Source organism: Telmatherina bonti (assembly GCF_933228915.1).
Source record: "Telmatherina bonti genome assembly, chromosome: 10".
Taxonomy (NCBI): Eukaryota; Metazoa; Chordata; class Actinopteri; order Atheriniformes; family Telmatherinidae; genus Telmatherina; species Telmatherina bonti.
This window is the reverse complement of record NC_136628.1, coordinates 13,445,775-13,465,698: the sequence shown is the minus strand read 5'-3', so window position 1 is coordinate 13,465,698 and position 19,924 is coordinate 13,445,775. Positions and strand designations below refer to the sequence as shown.

Below are 19,924 nucleotides of genomic sequence, written 5' to 3'. Positions count from 1 at the left end.
TAGCCATGTTTGATATTTAATTAATACTTTTTTCTCCTGCTTTTTTTTGTCAATGTTGTGGCTGATGTGGTGCTTGGTTATCTCACATTCCGATTTTTTTTTTCCCCCCGGTGTTTTTGTCCTAATGAAGTGAAGTTGCTAGTTTGTAATGTTCATAGATCAAACCTACTTGGAGGATAGATGGATTATTAGCAGGATAGCAGTATTTCACAGCGGAATATTTTGAAACGACAATGTACAATAACCATAAAAAGCTGAATTAAAGATGGGTATTGCTAAGACTTATTTCAGACAGTTGATGTTAATATTAGAGGCATTGTTGTTGAGCGTTACTCCAATTTAAAAAAAAAAAAAACTTCTCTTAGGCTAAGCTGAGCTTATTGGGCGTTTCTTACATAAAAAAAATGTTAGTCGTTTCGCCATATTCTTGAAAAACTTGAAATATAATTAAGTACCAGACTGTTTCTGTCCTACTTTCAGTAAATTATAATAAATAAATAAAATATAACGCAGTTTTATCCTTTTAAACACCATCAACAAAGGCTAAACAGCATGCTAACTAGCTTATTAGGTGCTAATAGCTAACTAAGTCATTAACTGCTGTGAAGCTGTTAAAAGGCTGAAAGCTTAGAGGTAAAATCAATTAAAGACCAAAAATACAGTTGCAGATATTTTAATTTAGACAGTCCCAGACTTCTGATTTACCACCTAAATGTGAGGTTTATTTTGCCATTTAAAAAGCAAAAACTGTATTTTAGTCTGATTTTTGTTCATATTTATATCACAAAAAATCTGGATTCTGTTTGCTCAGTAACATTTCAATGTTTATCCTTGTGGAACAAAAGAGATTGATAATAATAATTTGATCAATGATACAATGATCCCCAAATAACATTTTAGTCATCTTGAAGTGTGTAAACTTCGATTTTTAACTAAATATGATCTGTTGAGGCTTGGTTTAGAGATGACTTTGTTGGCTAAGTTTGAATTTTTACTGTGAATTTTAAAAAGACTTCACAATGCAGCACCTGTGTCGTATTACACCTGACTCTGGAGTCTTCCATTATAAACAGGTTTCTTCTAAATGACAGGAAATCAATGACTATGAAATGAAAATAGTCCCATGACCTCAGAGAATTGTGGATTTTATTGTATTTGAATTAGTTTCAGTTCTTTTGTGAAATTCACTGATCCAAATAAGGAAATAGTTATTGAAAATAAACAGTTAATCCATACCTGATTAATCAACGGACGATGCAGTTTCACTATTTTTCAAGTCGAGAATCTGCTGAGAGGGCTCAGTATTCTTCCCATTGATATTCTCTGCCATTTTGTCTTTACCTTCAGCATTCCTTCCACATATCCTCATATTTGCGTTTCCCAGAAGACATTAAGCCCGTTTATTTCAGAAGTGTGATTGGTGAAGCCTGTAAAGCTTTGTATAATTTCCATTTTATTCCTGCATGATTGTTGTGGAATGTTCAAAAGTTGTGTAATAAACTCGAAAGTAACACTGATGGCATGTCTTTAATTCTTTACTGTGTTTGAGGAAGATGAATGACATGCTGTAATCACTGACGTATGTAAATTTCCTTTTAAGTCTTTTAAGTTCAAGACATAAGGTGGGAAAGGAATTTTTAAATGCAACTGTGAAATGTATCATCACAGAACTTATATATAGTTCAATTGTTTAGATTTTAACTTCATTTCCATGTAGACACCACAAAGCTTATTGATCTGTCTAAATTGCCAACAATTTACAGAAATGTTTGTCCACATTTGATTAATTTTTCAGCAATAGTTTGATGTAAAAAAAAAACAAACTAATACATGTGACGTTTCACAATATATCCTCATTTATTAATGAAAGCAAACAGATGAGTTAAACAGAAAATGGATGGATACATATAATTACATACAATTATTTACAGGAAATGTGTTACTGATTATGACACGTTTACTGATAATAACTCACAAAATTTCTTTAAATCACTGGTACAAAATATTGTGTTGACAAAAGATGTTAACTAATAAAAAGTAATGTTGATATATCTATCTATATAAAGTTGATATATGAATACTAATCAGAAAAAGGACAATGATCCATATTACAGTACTCATAGATGTACAATACTTTATTTACCAATTAATTCCATAAAAAAATAATTTTGAAGATTATTAAATTCATCAATAAAAATAAGATTAAACTATCTTTGCGGCAGCTTAACAGCAAGTCATTTCCCTTTATACTCAAAAGACAAACAGTATTCTATATGTAAGGTAAAAAAAGATTACCTGCAACTACATGAAGTAAATATGTGACTAAACTAAAATAACATTTTCACATTGTGTTACAATCATTTCCCCAGATCACTGTGTCCAAAGCAACAAGAAGGATTCTGTATACATCTGTACATAAAAACAACTGACATTTACTGATGCAACTTTTACTTCATACGACACAACACCGTCACTCTTGTTTAATTCAGATCACGCAGCTTAACTGAGCTTGCAGAATTCTGTGGAAGCCAGAATGCAGGATAAAGAGGCTGACTGAACCTGGTCTGAACTTTGTGGAGGAGAGTCATTGTGTCAGCGATGCTGTAGAAAGACAGAATACCTGCTCTGTGATCCAAATACACACCTATTCTGCAGGACTGAGGACCTGAGATGGAAGTGTAAATGTTGTTATGATTGAATTTATAACCAGCGGTTGAACATCTCAATGCCCAAGATTTATCATTTCGTCCTAGTCCACATTCATCAATGGTCCCAGTACGGCGGATATCCTTGTATGCAACTGCAACTCTAACTTTCCCACTCCACTCTATCTCCCAATAGCAACGTCCACTCAGACCCTCTGTACTCAGGACCTGCCGCCTTTCAACAAATCTGTCTGGGTGACTTGAATAAATTTGGTTAGAATTTGTTAGGGTTGCTTTTCTGTTCTTGTCACTCAATAATAAACGTGAATTCACAGTATTGGGATCCAGTGTGATTGTGGAGTAGTATTTCAGGAACTGATCTCTGGTACAGGGCTCTCCTTGACTGAGCAAAGCATCTGCATTTGTTACTGCACCTGAGATTTTTGAGCTTTCTACAGTCAGATCCCTCTGCAGTGTATTTATGGCCTCTGACACAGCTGCAGCTACACCCTCAAAGTATCGGAGAGTGTGGTGAGCCCTGGGTAAGTCTGTACTGTCACTCAGATGTGACAGGGGAGGGTAGCTGTTCAGAAAATGGAGATGATCCTCTGTCAGTGAGAGCTGCTCCAGTTCAGCATCTTTCCTTCTCAACTCAATGATCTCCTGCTGCATCTTCCTCTGAAGTTCTTCAACTCCACTAACTTCAGCTTCCTGCTGGGATCTGATTTTCTGTTTCACCTCAGAGCTGTGTGTCTCAATGCAACTGATCAAGTCTTTGAAGAGCTTCTCACTCTCTTTAACAACTTTATCAGCAGACAGATTGATGGCCTCCACCTCCAGCTGAAGCACCTTGACATCTTTCTCTCTGTCCTGAAGCCTCTGTTGGATTTTTTGCCGACTCACCCCGAGCTCCGTCTGCCTTTCAGCTCTCTCTGTTGCAGCTGAGACTGTACTATGGCCTTTATGTTCATCCATAGAGCAGAGATAACAAATGCATTTCTGATCAGTGCGGCAGAAAATCTTCATCACCTCGTCATGACGACGGCAAATGTTCTCCTGAAGCTTTGACGTGGCTTTGATCAGCTTGTGTTTTTTTAGTGGAGCGACGTTGTGGTGAGGCTGGAGGTGCAGCTCGCAGTAAGAGGCCATACACACCAGACAAGACATGACGGCTTTCAGATTCTCCCCGGTACAGAAATCACAGGCCACATCTCCAGGTCCATCATAAGAACGATTGGATGCAGGATCCTGAAGTCCTGCGTTCTTCAGTTCTTCCACCAGTTCCACTAAGACAGTATTTTTCACCAGAACAGGCCTCTGTGTGAAGCTTTGCCTGCACTGAGGGCAGCTGTGTGTCTTCTTCTCTTCATCCCAGTAGTTTTTAATGCAGCCCAAGCAGTAGCTGTGTCCACAGGGGATAGTAACTGGATCCTTCATAAGGTCCAAACAGATTGAACAGCTCAGTTTTTCTCGATCCAGCTGAACCATTTGTTGCGCCATTTCTTCTCTGGGTGTGTGAATGTTAAGTTTCACTTTCTGCTACAAGAGAAAAGCTCCTCCTTTCCTGGTTGTTGGTGAACTGATCTGCAGTGAATGGGTGCTTCAGCTCTTGTATTTCATCACATAGTGTTCACACCCATGTTTAACTTGTAGATTAGTGAAAAGGAAGTTGAGACATTTTCACAAAAATTACAAAGTGCGCAGGTCCAAAGAAGGAAGTAGAGAGGTTTGTAGTTTGTCTTAAACTCCTATTTATATATATAATGTACTTTGGATTTATAAAGTGGTCAAATAAGTTTTTTGTTTTTTTCATTAAATTGCTAAATCATAAATTGATTAGTGATGCTAAAAAATCATGGTAAATGAAATTAAAATTCAATTAAATAAATAATACTTTATTAATCCCCAAATGGAAATTCAATGTATAATATATACTGATGATGATAACAAAACAATATAGAAAAATTGTCCCTTAACTTGACTTGTATGGGATACTACTGTAATTGCTTTAACAGAGAAATAAATAAGTTCAATACTTGATAATGGTAACTAAATTATATTTTGTGAAAAAGCTTTATTTTATATCCCGTGGTGAGAAAGACAAAAAGTTTTGTTGTAAAGTTAAAAAAAAGTTTTATTTCTCCTTTTTTTTTAAAATCTTTTTTTTATTGTTTGGTGAGTAAAATAAATTTGTATCAATCAAACCATTTCAAACTGGTTTGATTTATTGTCAAATTACTTTGACAATCATCAAGTTAAGTTCTCTTCAATATCACTTCCATGCCAATCTATTCATCTGCCAAAGTCCAGTTTTAGGGTCAGCATTTTAAACAAGGAATCCTAGACTTTTGTTTCTCCATTTATTCATCCCATTTCAAGGTGTTCTGAGATACCTGAGGTACCATCCGGTCAGGCTCACATTGCAGTAGAGCAGCAGCTCTCCTCCAAGCCCCTCCTAGATAACCAAAACTCACCCCACCCAGACACCCTGTGGCCACTTGCCACCATGAACTTGTTCTTTTGGTCACTACCCACATATCATAATCACAGGTGAGGGTAGGACTAATAATTTGAGAGTGTCACCTTTTTGCTCTGCTCCTCTTTCACTCCAAACAGAACTCTCTGGAACTTGCAAGAATACCTTCTCCAAGTCCACATAGCACATTTTGACTGATTGGGCCAACTGCAATGCACCCTACAAGATCCCACTGAGAGTGTAGGGCTGGTCTACTGTTCAACAACAAGGACTAAATCCACAATGCTCCTCCCGCATCTGAGGTATGACTCTGATGGACCCTCTGCCATAAGACTAACTACCAGGGAGGAAGAGTAATGTGACCACCCTCTTGTTTGAATGCACCCCCAGTACCCTTCCTTAAGGAATGGGACTCCCACCCTGGTCTCTCAATCTAGAATCACTGTCCTCAATGTCCACACGATGCTGGAGAGGCATATCAAATACGAACTTTAAGGGACTTTGAGCAGATCTTGGCCACCCCTTTGGGAGCTTTTTAACCACCTGGGTAAGATCTTGGTTATAGATAGGAGAGCCCACTTCCTAGTCCCCAGACCCTGCTTTTCCACTATGACAGTGGGATTGAAGAGGTCTTACAAGTATTCCCCCCACTAAAACATGTCTCGATTCAAGGTCAGCAGTGCCTTATCCCCCCTGCTTCCTCTTTCTCAGCTTCTGTATGGTGGATCAGACTTTTTCTGAAGCTTTCTAGAAGTTGGATTCATAAAACTTATTTCACCCACCCTCCTTGGGTTCAGCTACCGCCAAAGCTGCATTCACTCTGCTTTCCAGTAACTATCTGCCTTTGGAGCCCCACATGGCAAAAATACCAAAGATTCCTTCTGCAGCTTGATGGCATTCCTTAACTTTGGTGTCCACCTTTTATTTTGAGGGTCACCATCATGACACATAGCAGCTACTTTATGGCCAAGTCTCCAGACAGCTGCCTCAGCAATGCAAGACTGGAACATGGCCCATTCAGACTCCATCTCCCTTGGAACACGGTATGCTAATGTTCATGGACATAAACCTCAACCTACAGGGCCAGAGCAAAGATAAGGATGCCAACATGCACTCTTTGCCCCTCCCTGGGGACAACTCCGGAGTAGATCTCAGCCCACAAAAGGATACATGCTGTGCAACAAGACACATCCAACTATATCTACAAGGAATCTCTCAATCACAAAGATATGATAATCAACATCCCTAGAATCAGCATCTGACCAAGGATGAAATCATTCAGGTCGTGCTCACATTGCACATAACCTCATTGGTCCCTAAAAAATGTAAGAGAAGGGACGCTCTTCGGCTCCTTTGGTGCACACCTGGTCACTGGGTACATTCAGGCCATTGATCCCCCCTTCTTTTTGTAAAAAATCTTTTGTAAAGAAATCCTGGTTTACTTTTTGGGCTTCCATATAGTCATACATTTGGATCCTTTTCTCTCAGCTCCTGCCTTTATGGATCCTGACAAGCATATTTAAAATCGAACCACATTGGTATTTTTCCAGATCAACTTAAAAACTGGTATTATATCACTATGTGTTCTTTTGTTCAAGTTATTATATAATCCAGTTATTATTAATATTATGTATGTTATTTGTGAAATATATGCAATGTTTTAAAAAATGTACTGTCATTTGGACTCTTGTGTGGCACACAGCTGTCAGGTAGTATTGCCAGATAAATTTCTGATATAAAGAAAAATAATAATACATTAAAGTGAAAAGAATTCTTGGAAACTGTAGTATATTTAACTATTATATAGGCCAATATTTGATTTTATATTTGTATCATGCTTTATCTTTCTTTAAACTACGAAAAAAAATTAAACGTATGTAAAGATGAATGTTGATTTTCAAAAGAGAGGCCACTGAAATAAGTCCATCCAGGTTTACACCGAGCTATGTTTAGGTCATAGGCAGGCATACTCACATTAATTTCACGCAGTACAAACAATTGCAATCATGTTTTCAAAGATACATTTTCAGTTACATGATGCAAATTTTGTGTTGGGAAATTGCATAGAGAGTTTTAAAAGTTTTAAAACCCTTTTACATATTGCGCATCATATATACTTCTAAGTCTGCGACTTGTTGAGAAATATTCTCCTGCGTTTCAATACTTTAAAAAATATATTTATATATATATATATTTATAAATCTTTTAATTTTTAAAATACCAATGACATAAATAAGCTTAATAAATAGATCCTGTCCCTGCTATTCTTGCATTTACAGGTCTTTAGTGCTTTGATTTTTTTCCCAAACAGGAAGTTGCTTTTTGCAGTGCGTTATTTATTTTCTTCCCCTTCTACTTCATATTCGTTCCTAAGGAGGACATTTCCTATCTAGCCTAGCATCTTAAAATGTCATGATATTCACACATTTCGTTCTTTTGGTTTTATTAGAAAATGAAATATGACGTTAATATTAAATAAACTTTTGTTACTTTTTGCTTTATTATTTATGCTGCATTGTTCTGCTGTGTTGAGGCTTTTGTCGGTGTCAGCAGAAGGTAGGAGCTGTGCATCCGCTGCTAGTTAGCCAAACGTGAACAACCTACAGCTAGCTCGTAATAATGTTGATATGTAGCTCAATATTTAAAACTCATGTTGTCATAGAGGAGTATGTTTTAGGTCACTTTTCCCTTTTAATAAACTTGTACTATAATCTATTTTTCGTGCGAATGGATTCAGCACTTTTCAGCTAGAATTGTCAAAAGTAATCCAAATAAATGCATGAATGTTTCAAACTGTTATGAACATTTAATATAAATGACATGTTCCGGATTAGGTCTCTTTTAATGTGGACCACTAAAATGTAGTATATATATATATATATATATATATATATATATATATATATATATATATATATATATATATATATATATATATATACGAATCTATTTGAAAAGTTACTTTATGTTGTAATATTTTTAGTTGAACTGCAACATATTCAAGGTGCAAGTAGTGCTGTCACCATCATAATGCTCTATTAGTTATCAGATTATTTGTTAGTTTTTGGTAACATGCTTTTTGTGCCCTCCATTTACTTAATTAACTCTTATTTTCCAACTTTGCAACTAACTCCTAGACTTAAAGATCGACAGGTTTCCATCAAGATGGTATGAAATAGAAATGTTAGAGGTGAACTACTTTCAGACTATCATTTGATGCTATAGCAATGCACAAGGTGTGCACACAGTAGCAACATGGAAATACGGATGGAAAAGTAACCTTTCTGTTAGTTTAATGCTGCTGCTTTTTATTCAGATGTATAAAAACAATTGCAAACTGATCTTAAAACAGTTGGAATCCAGTATGTATATAAGCTATGAACAAATACGAGTAAAAATAAATGTGATTTATAACTTAATGATAGTCGATTGAAATTCGATATATATCGAAATATATATATATATATATATATATATATATATATATATATATATATGTATGTATGTATATAGTATTTTGTTTAAAAAAGAAATACATATATACATTGTTGAAGTACACAAAATACTATATATATATATATATATATATATATATATATATATATATATGTATATGTATATGTGTGTGTGTGTGTGTGTATAAATTGTATTTTATATGCAACTATATAAGTGTAACTGCATAAACAAGTATTCAAACACAATTTATTTGGTAATGAAATGGCACAATATGCATTTCAGTTTATATTTCTTCAGCTAATACTAAGGTCATTAGGAAAAGCTGTTCTTTACACAACCTGACTTGTGACTCTGGAGGCACCTGACCATATGAATAGAAGAAGTTTCTAGTGTACTGAGTATATTTTTTTATGCCTGTTTTCCAGAAAATGGTGAGGCACCAGAGCTCATGCTGTCAGAGGATACAGTGTCTGACTTCGAAAACAGTCCCAAGTTTGTGGAGTCTGAGGACCTGGACTCCCTGTCGAAGAGGCAGTTTAAGACTGCTGAGATTGCAGATGCTGTGATGGGGACTGAAACTCCAATTGATCCATCAGACATCAAGTCCCTCTTTCCGAAGAATGTGAATGACTTCCAGACTGGCTTCTCTCCACCTTGTGATGAGAGCAGTGATCAGTGCGATTCACCAGTGCTGGCTGTTGATGGAGATTCGCTGGAGGAGCAGGAACCAGAATCATCACAGCAGGTTAGTCACTAGAATTATAACATGAGTAGAATCAGTTTGAGATAAGCAATGCATTGAGCAGGACAAGAGATCATCAGGAACTTGAATAGTGGAATTGATAGTTTTTCAGGATGTAGATTTTATAGTTGTGTGTTGTTTATACTCATTATTTCTACCTTTTTATGAAAAAAGAATTGTAATCCATTTTTTCCTCTCTGTACAACCTTAAAAAACAACTCATGAAATTACAGCTGCCTAAAAATGATCAAAATTCAAATTAATTAAAAATTATTGTGTCAACCTTTGAGCTTTGAAAACCCTCTAACTGATCAGCTAATCAGCATGAAAAAATAACATGCAAAATTTAAGACTGTGTTGAAAGACAAGCAGTTTCTACCTACTGGTGGAGCTTCTTTAAGACACAGTACTTCCCGCTTAAATTTAGTTTGTGTGATTATTACATGAACAAACAATTTGTTTTTCAAGTTTCTATTTTTGACAGAATTGAATGAAAATACGGTTTAAAATCAAATCTACTTGCAGACCAAGTAAAATCATTCCTCTTTGATATGCAATCTTTTCATTTGAAGCTTAAGCAGAACTAAGTAGTCTAGACTTTGACTCGTGTTTTTTCTTACATCCAGGTCACTCTTGACATTATACATGCAGACATCACACCAGCAGAGGAGCAGAACACCACAGAGACCACAAAGACATACAAAGTGAACTGTGATAAGAGGAACATCACAGGAATAGACAGCTTCACCGTGCAGGTCCTCAATGCTTCACAGGTATTTCTGCTGCTTTGAATAAATCTATCTTTCGCTCTCTTATCGTCTCAGACTAAATGAGTCCGTTTGTTATTATTTACCTTCAACTCTGCTCTTTACTGCCTTAGTTTTTACTGATGTGCTTTTTGTGGATATAGAAGCTCAGTCAAAATATTGGTCTTTGAGAGTTTTTATTGCAATTTCTGCAGTGCAGTCATTATTATAGTTTAGTTTATTTAGTTTATTTGACAGGGACAATGTGCATCAGCATTAATCACAGAGAATACATGCCTAGTACCAGATTATAGCTCTCAGAACTAATTTCCATCTGTAGTCCCTGGACTAACAAGACACACAAACATAAATTAAACACAAAACAATGTTAAAAGATACAAAAGTTCAACATTTCATAATAAAACAGTAACGATTACCATAATAAAAGGTGCATCTGTGCACTGTAACTATACCAGTGCACTGTCAAACCCCTGTGTCCTGTGAAGTGCACTACAACACTACAGAGGGATACACACCAATTAGTGCTGACATATCTGTGCATTTAAAAGATGTTGTTTTGTTTCTGTACAGAATATTTTAAGATTTTTGCATAATTCAAATTCTGCAGGAAGTATATTATATACATTATAATACCAACATCTGTTCGTACCTATTTATTAATTCTACAGTAAGTCATCACTTCCTGTCAGAATTATGTTTGCTTTTAATGTAATAAAAAATGTTTGAGCTTTTCAAGACAGAAAATTGGATGATTAAGAACCACTAGCTTAGCACTGTGTGATTCAGCACATAGCTGAATGTCATTTTTATTAAAACAAATAAATAAAATATTGGTTTAAATAATTTCCTGTGTTGTAGGTGAAGAACTGAAACTTCCCTCACATGTTCTGCACTTCTTTCAGGACCTGATGGAGTTCCTCAATACTAACAGCACAGAGTGCTCGGTGGTGCTGTTCTTCACAGCCTGGTGTCAGTTCTCGGCCAACCTGGCTCCTCACTTCAACGCCCTGCCTCGTGTTTTTCCCAGCATGCATTTCTTGGCGCTGGATGCTTCCCAGCACAGCAGGTAAATGACTTCACTGTTCTGGTATTAACATGCATCCCCTCACTCACTTGTCAGTAGTGACTATATAAAGTGTTATAAATTTACTTTTAATTTAGTATTTATTAGCCTTTATGACTTAGTTAAACCTACCTGTGTTCGAAGCATTTGATTCTCAGCTACATTTAATGAAGGCTCAAATGATGGACAAGTTGAAAATATCTCTTTTCCACATGGTTCGGCTTGTTGAATGAGTTAGATTAGATCTCAGTTCAGCTGTGAGGTTTTTTTATTGCATCTACAGTGACATGCAGAGGCAGCAACAGCAAAAAAAAACACATAAACACATCCAATCAAATGAGAGACTTGTGTGAACTATGCAACACAAACTTTGGTCATTGTTACGTTTCTCCTCCACCAGCCTCTCCACAAGGTTTGGGACGGTAGCAGTTCCCAACATCCTTTTGTTCCAGGGAGCCAAACCCATGGCTCGCTTCAACCACACTGACAGAACACTGGAGACTCTCACCTCATTCATCACTAACCAGACAGGTACAACTACAACAGAGACAGGTCAAAAGTATGCAGTTGATGTGTTAAAGACTACAGTATTTACTGTCATATAAGCTGACGTTGCTTCTGTTGCTGAAATACAATTATCTTTGAAAGGTTGTTGACATTTCTGTGAAAATGTGTATGCACAGTTGGAAATAAGATGTTTTTCACCTGCTACTTTCGGTGCACAAAGAAGATGATAAGAAATAGAAAAGAAAAGAAAATCATTATTATTCATACAAGATAAAAAATGATGCATTGTAGGAGCAGTTGAGATAAGATAATTGGTTTCCATTTGTAATGACCCTGACAGGTAACTTTTCTGTCCATTTCATGGAGTCAGAGGTTGATATAGATTTATGTGGATGGAAGTGGGTGTGGGAAATGGAAAGCTAAAACAGATTTTAGTCAACAACTAGTTGAAGGACCATACATCTAGTTCATACAATGGAAGCTAAATAAAGCAATTGTATTTAGCAATTTGTATTCAGCATGCTGAGCTTAAGAATAACTTTTATCTGCTCCAGGGTTTGAAGCTGGGCCTGACAGAAACGTGACAGACGCAGACCGCCTTGGACCCCTCCCCAGCATCCCTGTTAAGAGCATTGACTGGCTGCTGGTTTTCTCCATTCTCTTCATCACTGGTTTCACTCTGTATGCCATCCTGCGGGCCGACAGCATCCGCTGGCTCATACCTGGACAGGAACATGAGCATCAGGACTGAAAAAAACACCCACACACTTAAAATCAATAAAAATGTGATTTTTTAAAAAAAGTTGTAATTTACTTATGCTTTAGATGTTTGTCTGAAATAAAATATTGGTGTTGTGATTTATAATAGTTTTAAGAAAATGTTATATTGCCATTTTATTTGGGTTTGTGATGTCCTTTTGATAAATATGCAGCCATGATTCTTGAGTTCAAGGGAAAAAAAAAAAAGATTGCATACGAAGAGCCAAATCAGTTACTTGAATCAAGATGTGATTTTTACCCACTTTTTATAGGAACAACTGGACTACAAAGTTATTGTTGCATCACATTTTTCTCCTTAAAATGCAATTCAGATAAAGTGCCATTCAATAACAAATTATTCTCTAATAATGGCTTGATTTGCGTGATTATGTAATTGATTATTAACCCCTAATCCAGGGGCACCGCCTAGAATTTTGGGCCCTATGAAAGACAATGGCATAGACTCCACCACTTGATTGCAAATTTTTGTTTTTGCTTTAATTGCTTCAAGGTGATAAAAACAAAAACAAAACTTTTCATGGAAATATTAAAGATCTAGGGCTGTGTTTAACCCTTTATGTGAAAAGTGACTTTTTTTTTTTATCACTTTGTTTTCTTTCATATTCAGCATGAAACAATTTTTTTTTTGTTAATGCAACAACAGGATGGAGGTCTTGGATCATACCAGAAGGACAATTTTAGGTTAAAATTTCTAATTTGAAGGTATTTCATTGAGCGCCCTATAAAGGGTTAAATCACAGTGCATACATCAAACTAGGTTATTTTAATAGAAATGGTTAATCAGTTTATATTTCTGCTATCTTTTATTACAACCTGTGAAAAAAGTATTATTTTTAATGAAGGTTTAATGATTTTCTTACATAGTTTTTACATCTTTTTGGGCCCCGATCAAGTCGTTATAATCTTCCCAACTTTTACCCCCATATGGCGCCTCTGCCCTAATCACCACCACCTGATCATTTGGCAAAACCTCTGAATCTAGATATTTTTAATCAGGCAACGAACTAAACAGCTATGGACAAGTGCTACAAGCTATGGCTACAAGGCAGTAGAGGACATAGCTGAAGAAATCAGTGGGAAAAGCGGACAGACGAGGAAACTCCGGTAAAGTCTGAGTTAATGTTTAGCTTCAGGTTAGTTGGCTTGTGGCCCTGCAGCCGTCGGTCCCTGCTGAGCAGCCTTAGAGGACCTCCGGTCTCCAGGAGCAACGTGTGCAACATGGTGAGCGCTGCGCCCACAGTTAGACTCTTTTAGCATTTATCAGCAGCTTACAGAAATGCTCTACGTAATAGTTGTAAGGTCATGGCAGTGTTTTCCCATGAGGCAAACCAAACTGTGGAGTAGTAGACCGAGACGACAAGAGTTACTGGACCCGCGCTGAGGCGCGTGCGAAGTGAGAAAAGCCACATGTTGCAGAAAGTACTGGTTTTAAGTTTAATGCATATCTGTGAATGTACGCAGAAAGTAAGGATTTTAACTGGAAAGTTTAATGCATATCTGTGAATGTACGCAGAAAGTAAGGATTTTAACTGGAAAGTTTAATGCATATCTGCGAATGTGCACAGAAATTAAGGATTTTATTGACTTTGCTGCTACCTGCCATCGAGTTGTAATTGATTTTCATTCATTTATTTGGTCCGAATTTGCAACTTATAAGTTACTTTGTCCAAAAAAAAAAAAAGAAAAAAAAAGTTAAATTAAAGTAAATAAAATTACCAAGCCCAGGAGTGACACACAAACGGGGTTGCCATGGCAGCTGGATAGTACCATGATAGAAACAGAAATAATGGCTGAGCCATTGCTTGCTTAAGCAAGAGTTGGAATGTTTTTCTGAGTCTGCCCCCTTCTGGACGGAGCACGAACTGCAGCCAGGTTATAGATCCAGCATAAGAGTTAGTTACACATCTTTATAAAAAAATAAATAAATAAAAGGAATGCAAAGCACTGATTACAGATCACTTCTGATTTGCTTGTTTGAGTAATGATTGTGTTTTTTTTTTTGTTTTTTTTTTACTAATTGTGGTCCACTTCTTGTTGTCAGTCTTCCGACTCCCACTGGCTCTCCCCTGCAGACCGAGACCAGTTAGTGATGGAGTTGAGAGCCACAGGGTGGGTGGAGGTGGAGGACCGTGATGCCCTTTTCAAGGAGCTTCACTTCAAAACCTTTAACCAGGTATGTTTGTGTGTTACTTCTAACTTGTTAAGAGCCAATGTTGGACCACTGAAGTATTAAAATTTTGGTTTGTTTAGTTTCTTTGATGACTTTCTTCGAAATTTTATATGTTTGTATTTGGATGGAAGTTTTTTTTTTTTTTTTTTTTTTTTGTATAAGCTAGAAATGGCTGCTCATTAATTTATTCAAATTTTGGGAGTCACCAATTTCCAAATGTCCTTGAGAGAAAAACACATTCCATGATGAAGCTTGGCAACTCTGCAGCTATAACTGTGCTTGTATGAATGGCTGAATAAGGGGGATCTCTGCCTGTAGTACTACCTGGCAACTCCTGCGTACAACTGGACTTGCAGCAGTCTGACTTGTACCTGTCTATGATGCTCTCTGTTTGATTTCTTGCTTGTCTTTTCTCATGTAAGTCGCTTTGAATAAAAACGTCTATTAAATGACTATAGAATAGAATAGGAAAACATTTATTTTACTTACTCATGATAGAAAGGACACACATTATTTCAAACAGCCAAAGACTGCAGTGGTGATGTCACATTTACTTTTTTATAGCAGTAAAAATCTGCTGCATCCTCAGCAGTACATAGTGCGCTTGCTGGAAGTTTGTTTAACTAAAATCAGTCCACAGATTGCTTGGCTTGCTAACCATCAGAAACACAGATTTATCTGTGTTTGTGTGTGTCCTGAAAATACACTTGAGCTCTGGGAAAAGAGCATTTAGCATTTTTATTCTCCTCTTAGACTTAGTTTTATTTTATTTTAATGGTTGTGTGAATTTTAATACCAACAGTTGTATTTTCTGTGACTTTATATCAGCATTAATTTTAATTAAATTATGTTTAATTAAAATTAAACAATGTCCATAAAGTAGAGCTATAATGTCCATTTATAGCTCTGCTATTGGCTTTTCCTGTGCTGATTTACAAGACATGCTGCCCAGCAAAATCAAAAATTGCCACAAAAAAAGAACAAGGGCACACACTAATATTTTGTTGGAGCACCTTTATTTTTTTATCATGGCATGTATTTGCAGTGGCATTAAGTTTAATTTCTATCCAGTGTTGTATTAATTTTTACATTGATGATGGAAGAGTCTGACGACTGCACCTAGCCTTCTCTGGTACAAAGATACTGACTAGACTACAGATCTGGACTCTGGCGGCCTTTGTGTGAAAATGATGTCTCATGCTCCCTGAACCACTGTTTCACAATTTAAGCTCCGATTAGGTAACTTGTTGCCAGATGAAAGATGATAATAATAATGATAATAATAATAATAATAATAATGCATTTATTAGACAATCAGAAGCTCACACTTATTTGCATAAATGCGGATGGCAAGTTTTCTTTTAGCCGGGCAGCGTATTTAACAAATAATCTAGAAAATGAGTATAAATCTTGCAGTTAAATAAGAAAGGTAAATTTCAGCTGCATGCAACATAATATATCTTGACAGTGATATTTTAATAATAGATGTCCATCTATTTTCTCTATCTGCATTCAGGATTGCTAAAGTATACCTGTATATTCTGCAGTTTGGACACATCAACAGTCCATCACAGCAATAATGCAAAGAAAGACTTCATTCACACTCAGACTTGCAGCGAGTATAAAAATCATCATTTTACCAGACATACATGTCTGTGAGCAGAAACTACATTAGCTGAGAAGCAGCTCAGACATGAAAGTAGTTTAAACTAAAAGCTTTCTGGTGTGCTAACCATAAACATCCTGTTAAATCAGACACATTTTAAAAAATGTTTGAAATACTACAGAATGGGGTGAAAAAAAAAAAAAAAAAAATCTACTTCAGGTATGTTTTTGATTGGTTTATATTCTGTTATGCAGATCAATAATAAGACATTGTAATGATTTGAAATGGGACATGATGTTAATATCTAGATTTGTGAAAGGTCTTCTGTACAGGATTGACCTCAGGTGGCCTCAAGCAAATACTTGGGCACATCTTCAGCTGTGGTCCCCACGTCAGCGAGTATTTCTGCCTTTTTACATACAATACACCCCCTGCTGGGGCAGGTCCACCACAGGCTGATCAGACCTGACTGTGTGTCCTAACTTCTTGAGGCCCACCTGGGGTCCTTCCTCCTCATCCATATCCACCTGCTGCAGCGCTACCCCGTGTCCAATGCTTCTCTGATGGTGGGCTCAGACATGGATCCCCAGCTGCTTTAGCAGATTGAGGGTGGATGTTGCAACGGAGCCTCGGTAGCCCACCTCCACAGGGCAAACTGTTGCTTTCCAGCCTCGCTGTTCAGCCTCTGCTTTCAGGTCTGAGTAGTGCATCAACTTCCTCTCATAGCCCTCGTCCATGGCATCTTCCCATGGTACTGCCAGCTCAATGAAGTAGACAGCGCGAAAGTTGTTGGACCAGTGTACCATGTCTGGTTTTTGGGTGGAGGTTGCAATAATCCCTGTGGTGTGTCCTCCAGCTGACCTTTCCTATTTGGTACTGCTGGAGTTTGTGGTTGTTGCTCTCCTTCACAAACGGAGGATACTGTCGAGACTGCCTTAGGTGTTCAGAGTGGAGATGAGGTGGTCGCTTTTCTTTTGTCCTCCACAGCTGCAGCCAAGATCTTCAGTACTTGATTGTGCCTCTAGGCGTACCTGCCCTGGGTGAGGCTCACCCATAGACCGTATATAAAAGATGGATGGAGCCTCTGGCGGTTAAGCTATGCGGAAGTGCATAAAACTGCAGTTCCTCCATCATCCACCAGGGGCTGCAAAACAGAGCAAATCCCCATAGACTCCTATATTAAAAAGACCAACTTCACAGCACAAATAAACATGTTTACAGTCTGGTTCAAAAATCCATTTTTGGTTTTATAGGTCAGGTTTACCTTCGTGACAACTGTGGGGGGAGTGAATTTTTTTTCTAACTCACTCATTTAAAAGTAATCTCGAATTTTGGCATATTTAGGGGTGTGTCCTTTTGATTGACAGGTACCCGATCTACCGCTTCAAGTAAGAAGAACGTAGAACAACAGCGGTTTTTAGCCGGTTAACAACGTGACATGTCTTTAGCCCGCTTACCTCCGTTAGCTGATTAGCTCCTGTTATCTCCAGGCGAGACGACACGCATGCCCTGCTAAGATGGCGATGGTAGGAACCGCCCACCGAGCTTCAATTCAGCTCTTCAAAAAACCTAAGGGTGACGTCACGGAGGCTCCGACCATCTTTTTATGTACAGTCTATGGGCTCACCTTGCAGCCAGTGAGGATGTGCCTGAGTGTTGGTGGTATATCGCACAAAGGGCATGCAGGATCTTCGCACAACCACTGGTGGAGGTTCCTTCCAGCTGATTTTCCTTTTTTTCAGTGCTCTCCCACTTCATCCACTGGCCTCGACGAGCTTGTGACACAGTGTTTGTAATGTAAACTTGTGAATGAAGACTTATTGTAATTTTTTTACGTGCAAAATGAACCACACAAAAAACAAGAGAGCGCAAACCTCCGCTAAAGCCTTTAAGTGCCTGTAACAAAACGGTGATATGGATCACCACCAAAATTAAATCAGTTCTTCCTTTTCACATATCCAATAACTTCTAAAAAAAAATTTAATAAAAATCTGTCTAACTTTTTTGGGTTATCTTGAAGACAAACAAATACAGATAAACGTCGGATAAAACATAAACTTGGTGGAGGTAATTATACTAATAATAATAATAATAAACTGGTTTAGCTGCAGCATTTTTGTGATAATGCTCTAAACATAAGACTTACTTCTTGATATTAAACTGTTTTATCACAAATACGTATTGTCTACGACAGTATTAGGGCCACAATGAGAAAAAAAAATAGTGTTGGATTATTATTTTTTCCTCTGCTTCACTAGAGAATAAAGTCGAAATGACGAGAATAAAGTTGAAATACGGTTTCAAGAATAAAGTCGAAATGACGAGAATAAAGTTGAAATACTAATGTTAAAGTCGAGTTTTCAATATGAATTTGAACAGCGTTAAAAAACAATGCCTTGTGTGTAACCTACTCACTTGTACATCAAGTAGTTGCATGCACATGTTGTAGCCTACACGGCATGCGGTCCCTTTGTTTGTTTGTTTTTTTTTTACTTTATTCTCATTTCGACTTTATTCTCGACATTTTGACTTAAATCTCTAAACTGTATTTCTACTTTATCCTTGTCATTTCGACTTTATTCTCTAGTAAAGCAGAAGAAAAAATAATAATCTGACACTTTTTTTTTCTCATTGTGGCCCTAATACTCCGTCGTAGTTGTCGAAAAAATGTACTAAGTTTGTAGTGCTTTTTTTTTTATTAGAAGCGTTTTGCATTTGGAGCAAAGACATCTCTGCGGCATGTAGCACTACCAGCACTCTTCCTCACATGAAGTACAATCAAAGGTGTTTGTTCACACCTTTTACAGGAAGTTTATTAAGAATAATTAGGCAAATGATTATGGATGTGTCTTGAAGGCCATACTGTAGTTACTCTTCTTTAGGTAAATCAAACTGTTTTTAATGTTTAATGTCGTTCTTTTGCACATCACTTACAAGTAGTTTGCTGCTTTATTTCAAGTAAGTTTTGAGAGAAGTAAGCTGCAGTGTCTCAAGGCCACTTAGCGGACTTCCTCTAATCCAGTCATTAGTTGTTTCAGCCACTAAAGCAATCTGTTTTTACACTTCCATGTGTTTGAAGTCAGAGGGCGAGTGGTGACCTCCCCATCTGCACCTCCCGACTCTAAAGCCTCTCCTCTTACCTCAGCACGTCAGGCTGCATTATGCAGAGACACACCAGGCGGCCAGTTGGCAGCAATTGGGGTTTTGATCAGAATGATTTCTTTCACAAACAATCAAATTGGTTAAAATGTCTCATCTGGTTCACAAACCACTAACAACCACCTCATTCCCTCTGCTAGATGGGCTTTGCTTTCCTTTTCCTTTTTCTTTTCCTTGTTGGCTTTTTTGTCGCCTCCTTTCTCTGTCGCTATCGCTCCGTCTTAGTTTATATCTCATTCTTTTCCCCCTATTTATTAGGAAATAAGCTGATGTTATTCCATTTTCTTGTTGGCAACTCTGTCTGTTCTCCCCGCCTTGCTTCTTTTATTCTCTTTACAAAATCCCACCCCATTTCTCTGATGCGTTTTCACCAACTTTCAAGTTTGTTTTTCACGACCGCTTTTAAAGGGCTTTTTCTAGAGGGGAGTGGAGATGAGGAGCGACATGCTGGCAGATTTCCATTTGCCACTTTTTCTCCAAGTGATGGGGAAATCAGATTCCCAGGAGTTTATGATGGCATCTGCATGTGGAAACACTTCTTCTTGTGACCTCT

General features: G+C 37.2%; 3 protein-coding genes across 4 annotated transcripts in view; 2 read left to right on the top strand and 1 right to left on the bottom strand.

Annotated features, from left to right (window-relative positions):
- Nucleotides 1-2,369: 2,369 nt before the first annotated feature.
- Nucleotides 2,370-4,145, bottom strand: LOC306761653 (tripartite motif-containing protein 16-like; the record flags this gene model as incomplete). The annotated part of the gene is made up of 1 exon (XM_079247915.1): nt 2,370-4,145. The coding sequence occupies one exon, from the start codon at nt 4,143-4,145 to the stop codon at nt 2,481-2,483; it is 1,665 nt and encodes a 554-aa protein (XP_079104041.1). The 3' UTR covers nt 2,370-2,480.
- Nucleotides 4,146-7,498: 3,353 nt separating this feature from the next.
- Nucleotides 7,499-12,521, top strand: txndc15 (thioredoxin domain containing 15). Its single transcript, XM_079247872.1, has 6 exons — nt 7,499-7,677; nt 9,003-9,322; nt 9,946-10,092; nt 10,989-11,152; nt 11,550-11,680; nt 12,211-12,521. The coding sequence occupies exons 1-6, from the start codon at nt 7,581-7,583 to the stop codon at nt 12,405-12,407; spliced, it is 1,056 nt and encodes a 351-aa protein (XP_079103998.1). The 5' UTR covers nt 7,499-7,580; the 3' UTR covers nt 12,408-12,521.
- A 944-nt stretch (nt 12,522-13,465) lies between these two features.
- Nucleotides 13,466-19,924, top strand: part of LOC306761505 (pterin-4-alpha-carbinolamine dehydratase 2) — a 24,208-nt gene continuing 17,749 nt past the window's right edge. The window contains exons 1-2 of one of the 2 annotated variants that reach the window (XM_079247700.1): nt 13,466-13,540; nt 14,478-14,609. In XM_079247700.1, coding sequence (XP_079103826.1) covers nt 14,526-14,609 — 84 coding nt within the window. In that variant the 5' untranslated portion in view covers nt 13,466-13,540; nt 14,478-14,525. Of the gene's footprint in view, nt 13,658-14,477; nt 14,610-19,924 lie in introns of both variants that reach the window. The other variant, XM_079247699.1, reaches the window with a different exon arrangement.

Coding starts and splice junctions, on each gene's coding strand:
- txndc15 (XM_079247872.1), top strand. CDS start 7,581: ATGACGTTAATATTAAATAAACTTTTGTTACTTTTTGCTTTATTATTT. Junction 7,678..9,002: donor TTTGTCGGTGTCAGCAGAAG/GTAGGAGCTGTG, acceptor CCTGTTTTCCAG/AAAATGGTGAGGCACCAGAG. Junction 10,093..10,988: donor AGGTCCTCAATGCTTCACAG/GTATTTCTGCTG, acceptor CACTTCTTTCAG/GACCTGATGGAGTTCCTCAA.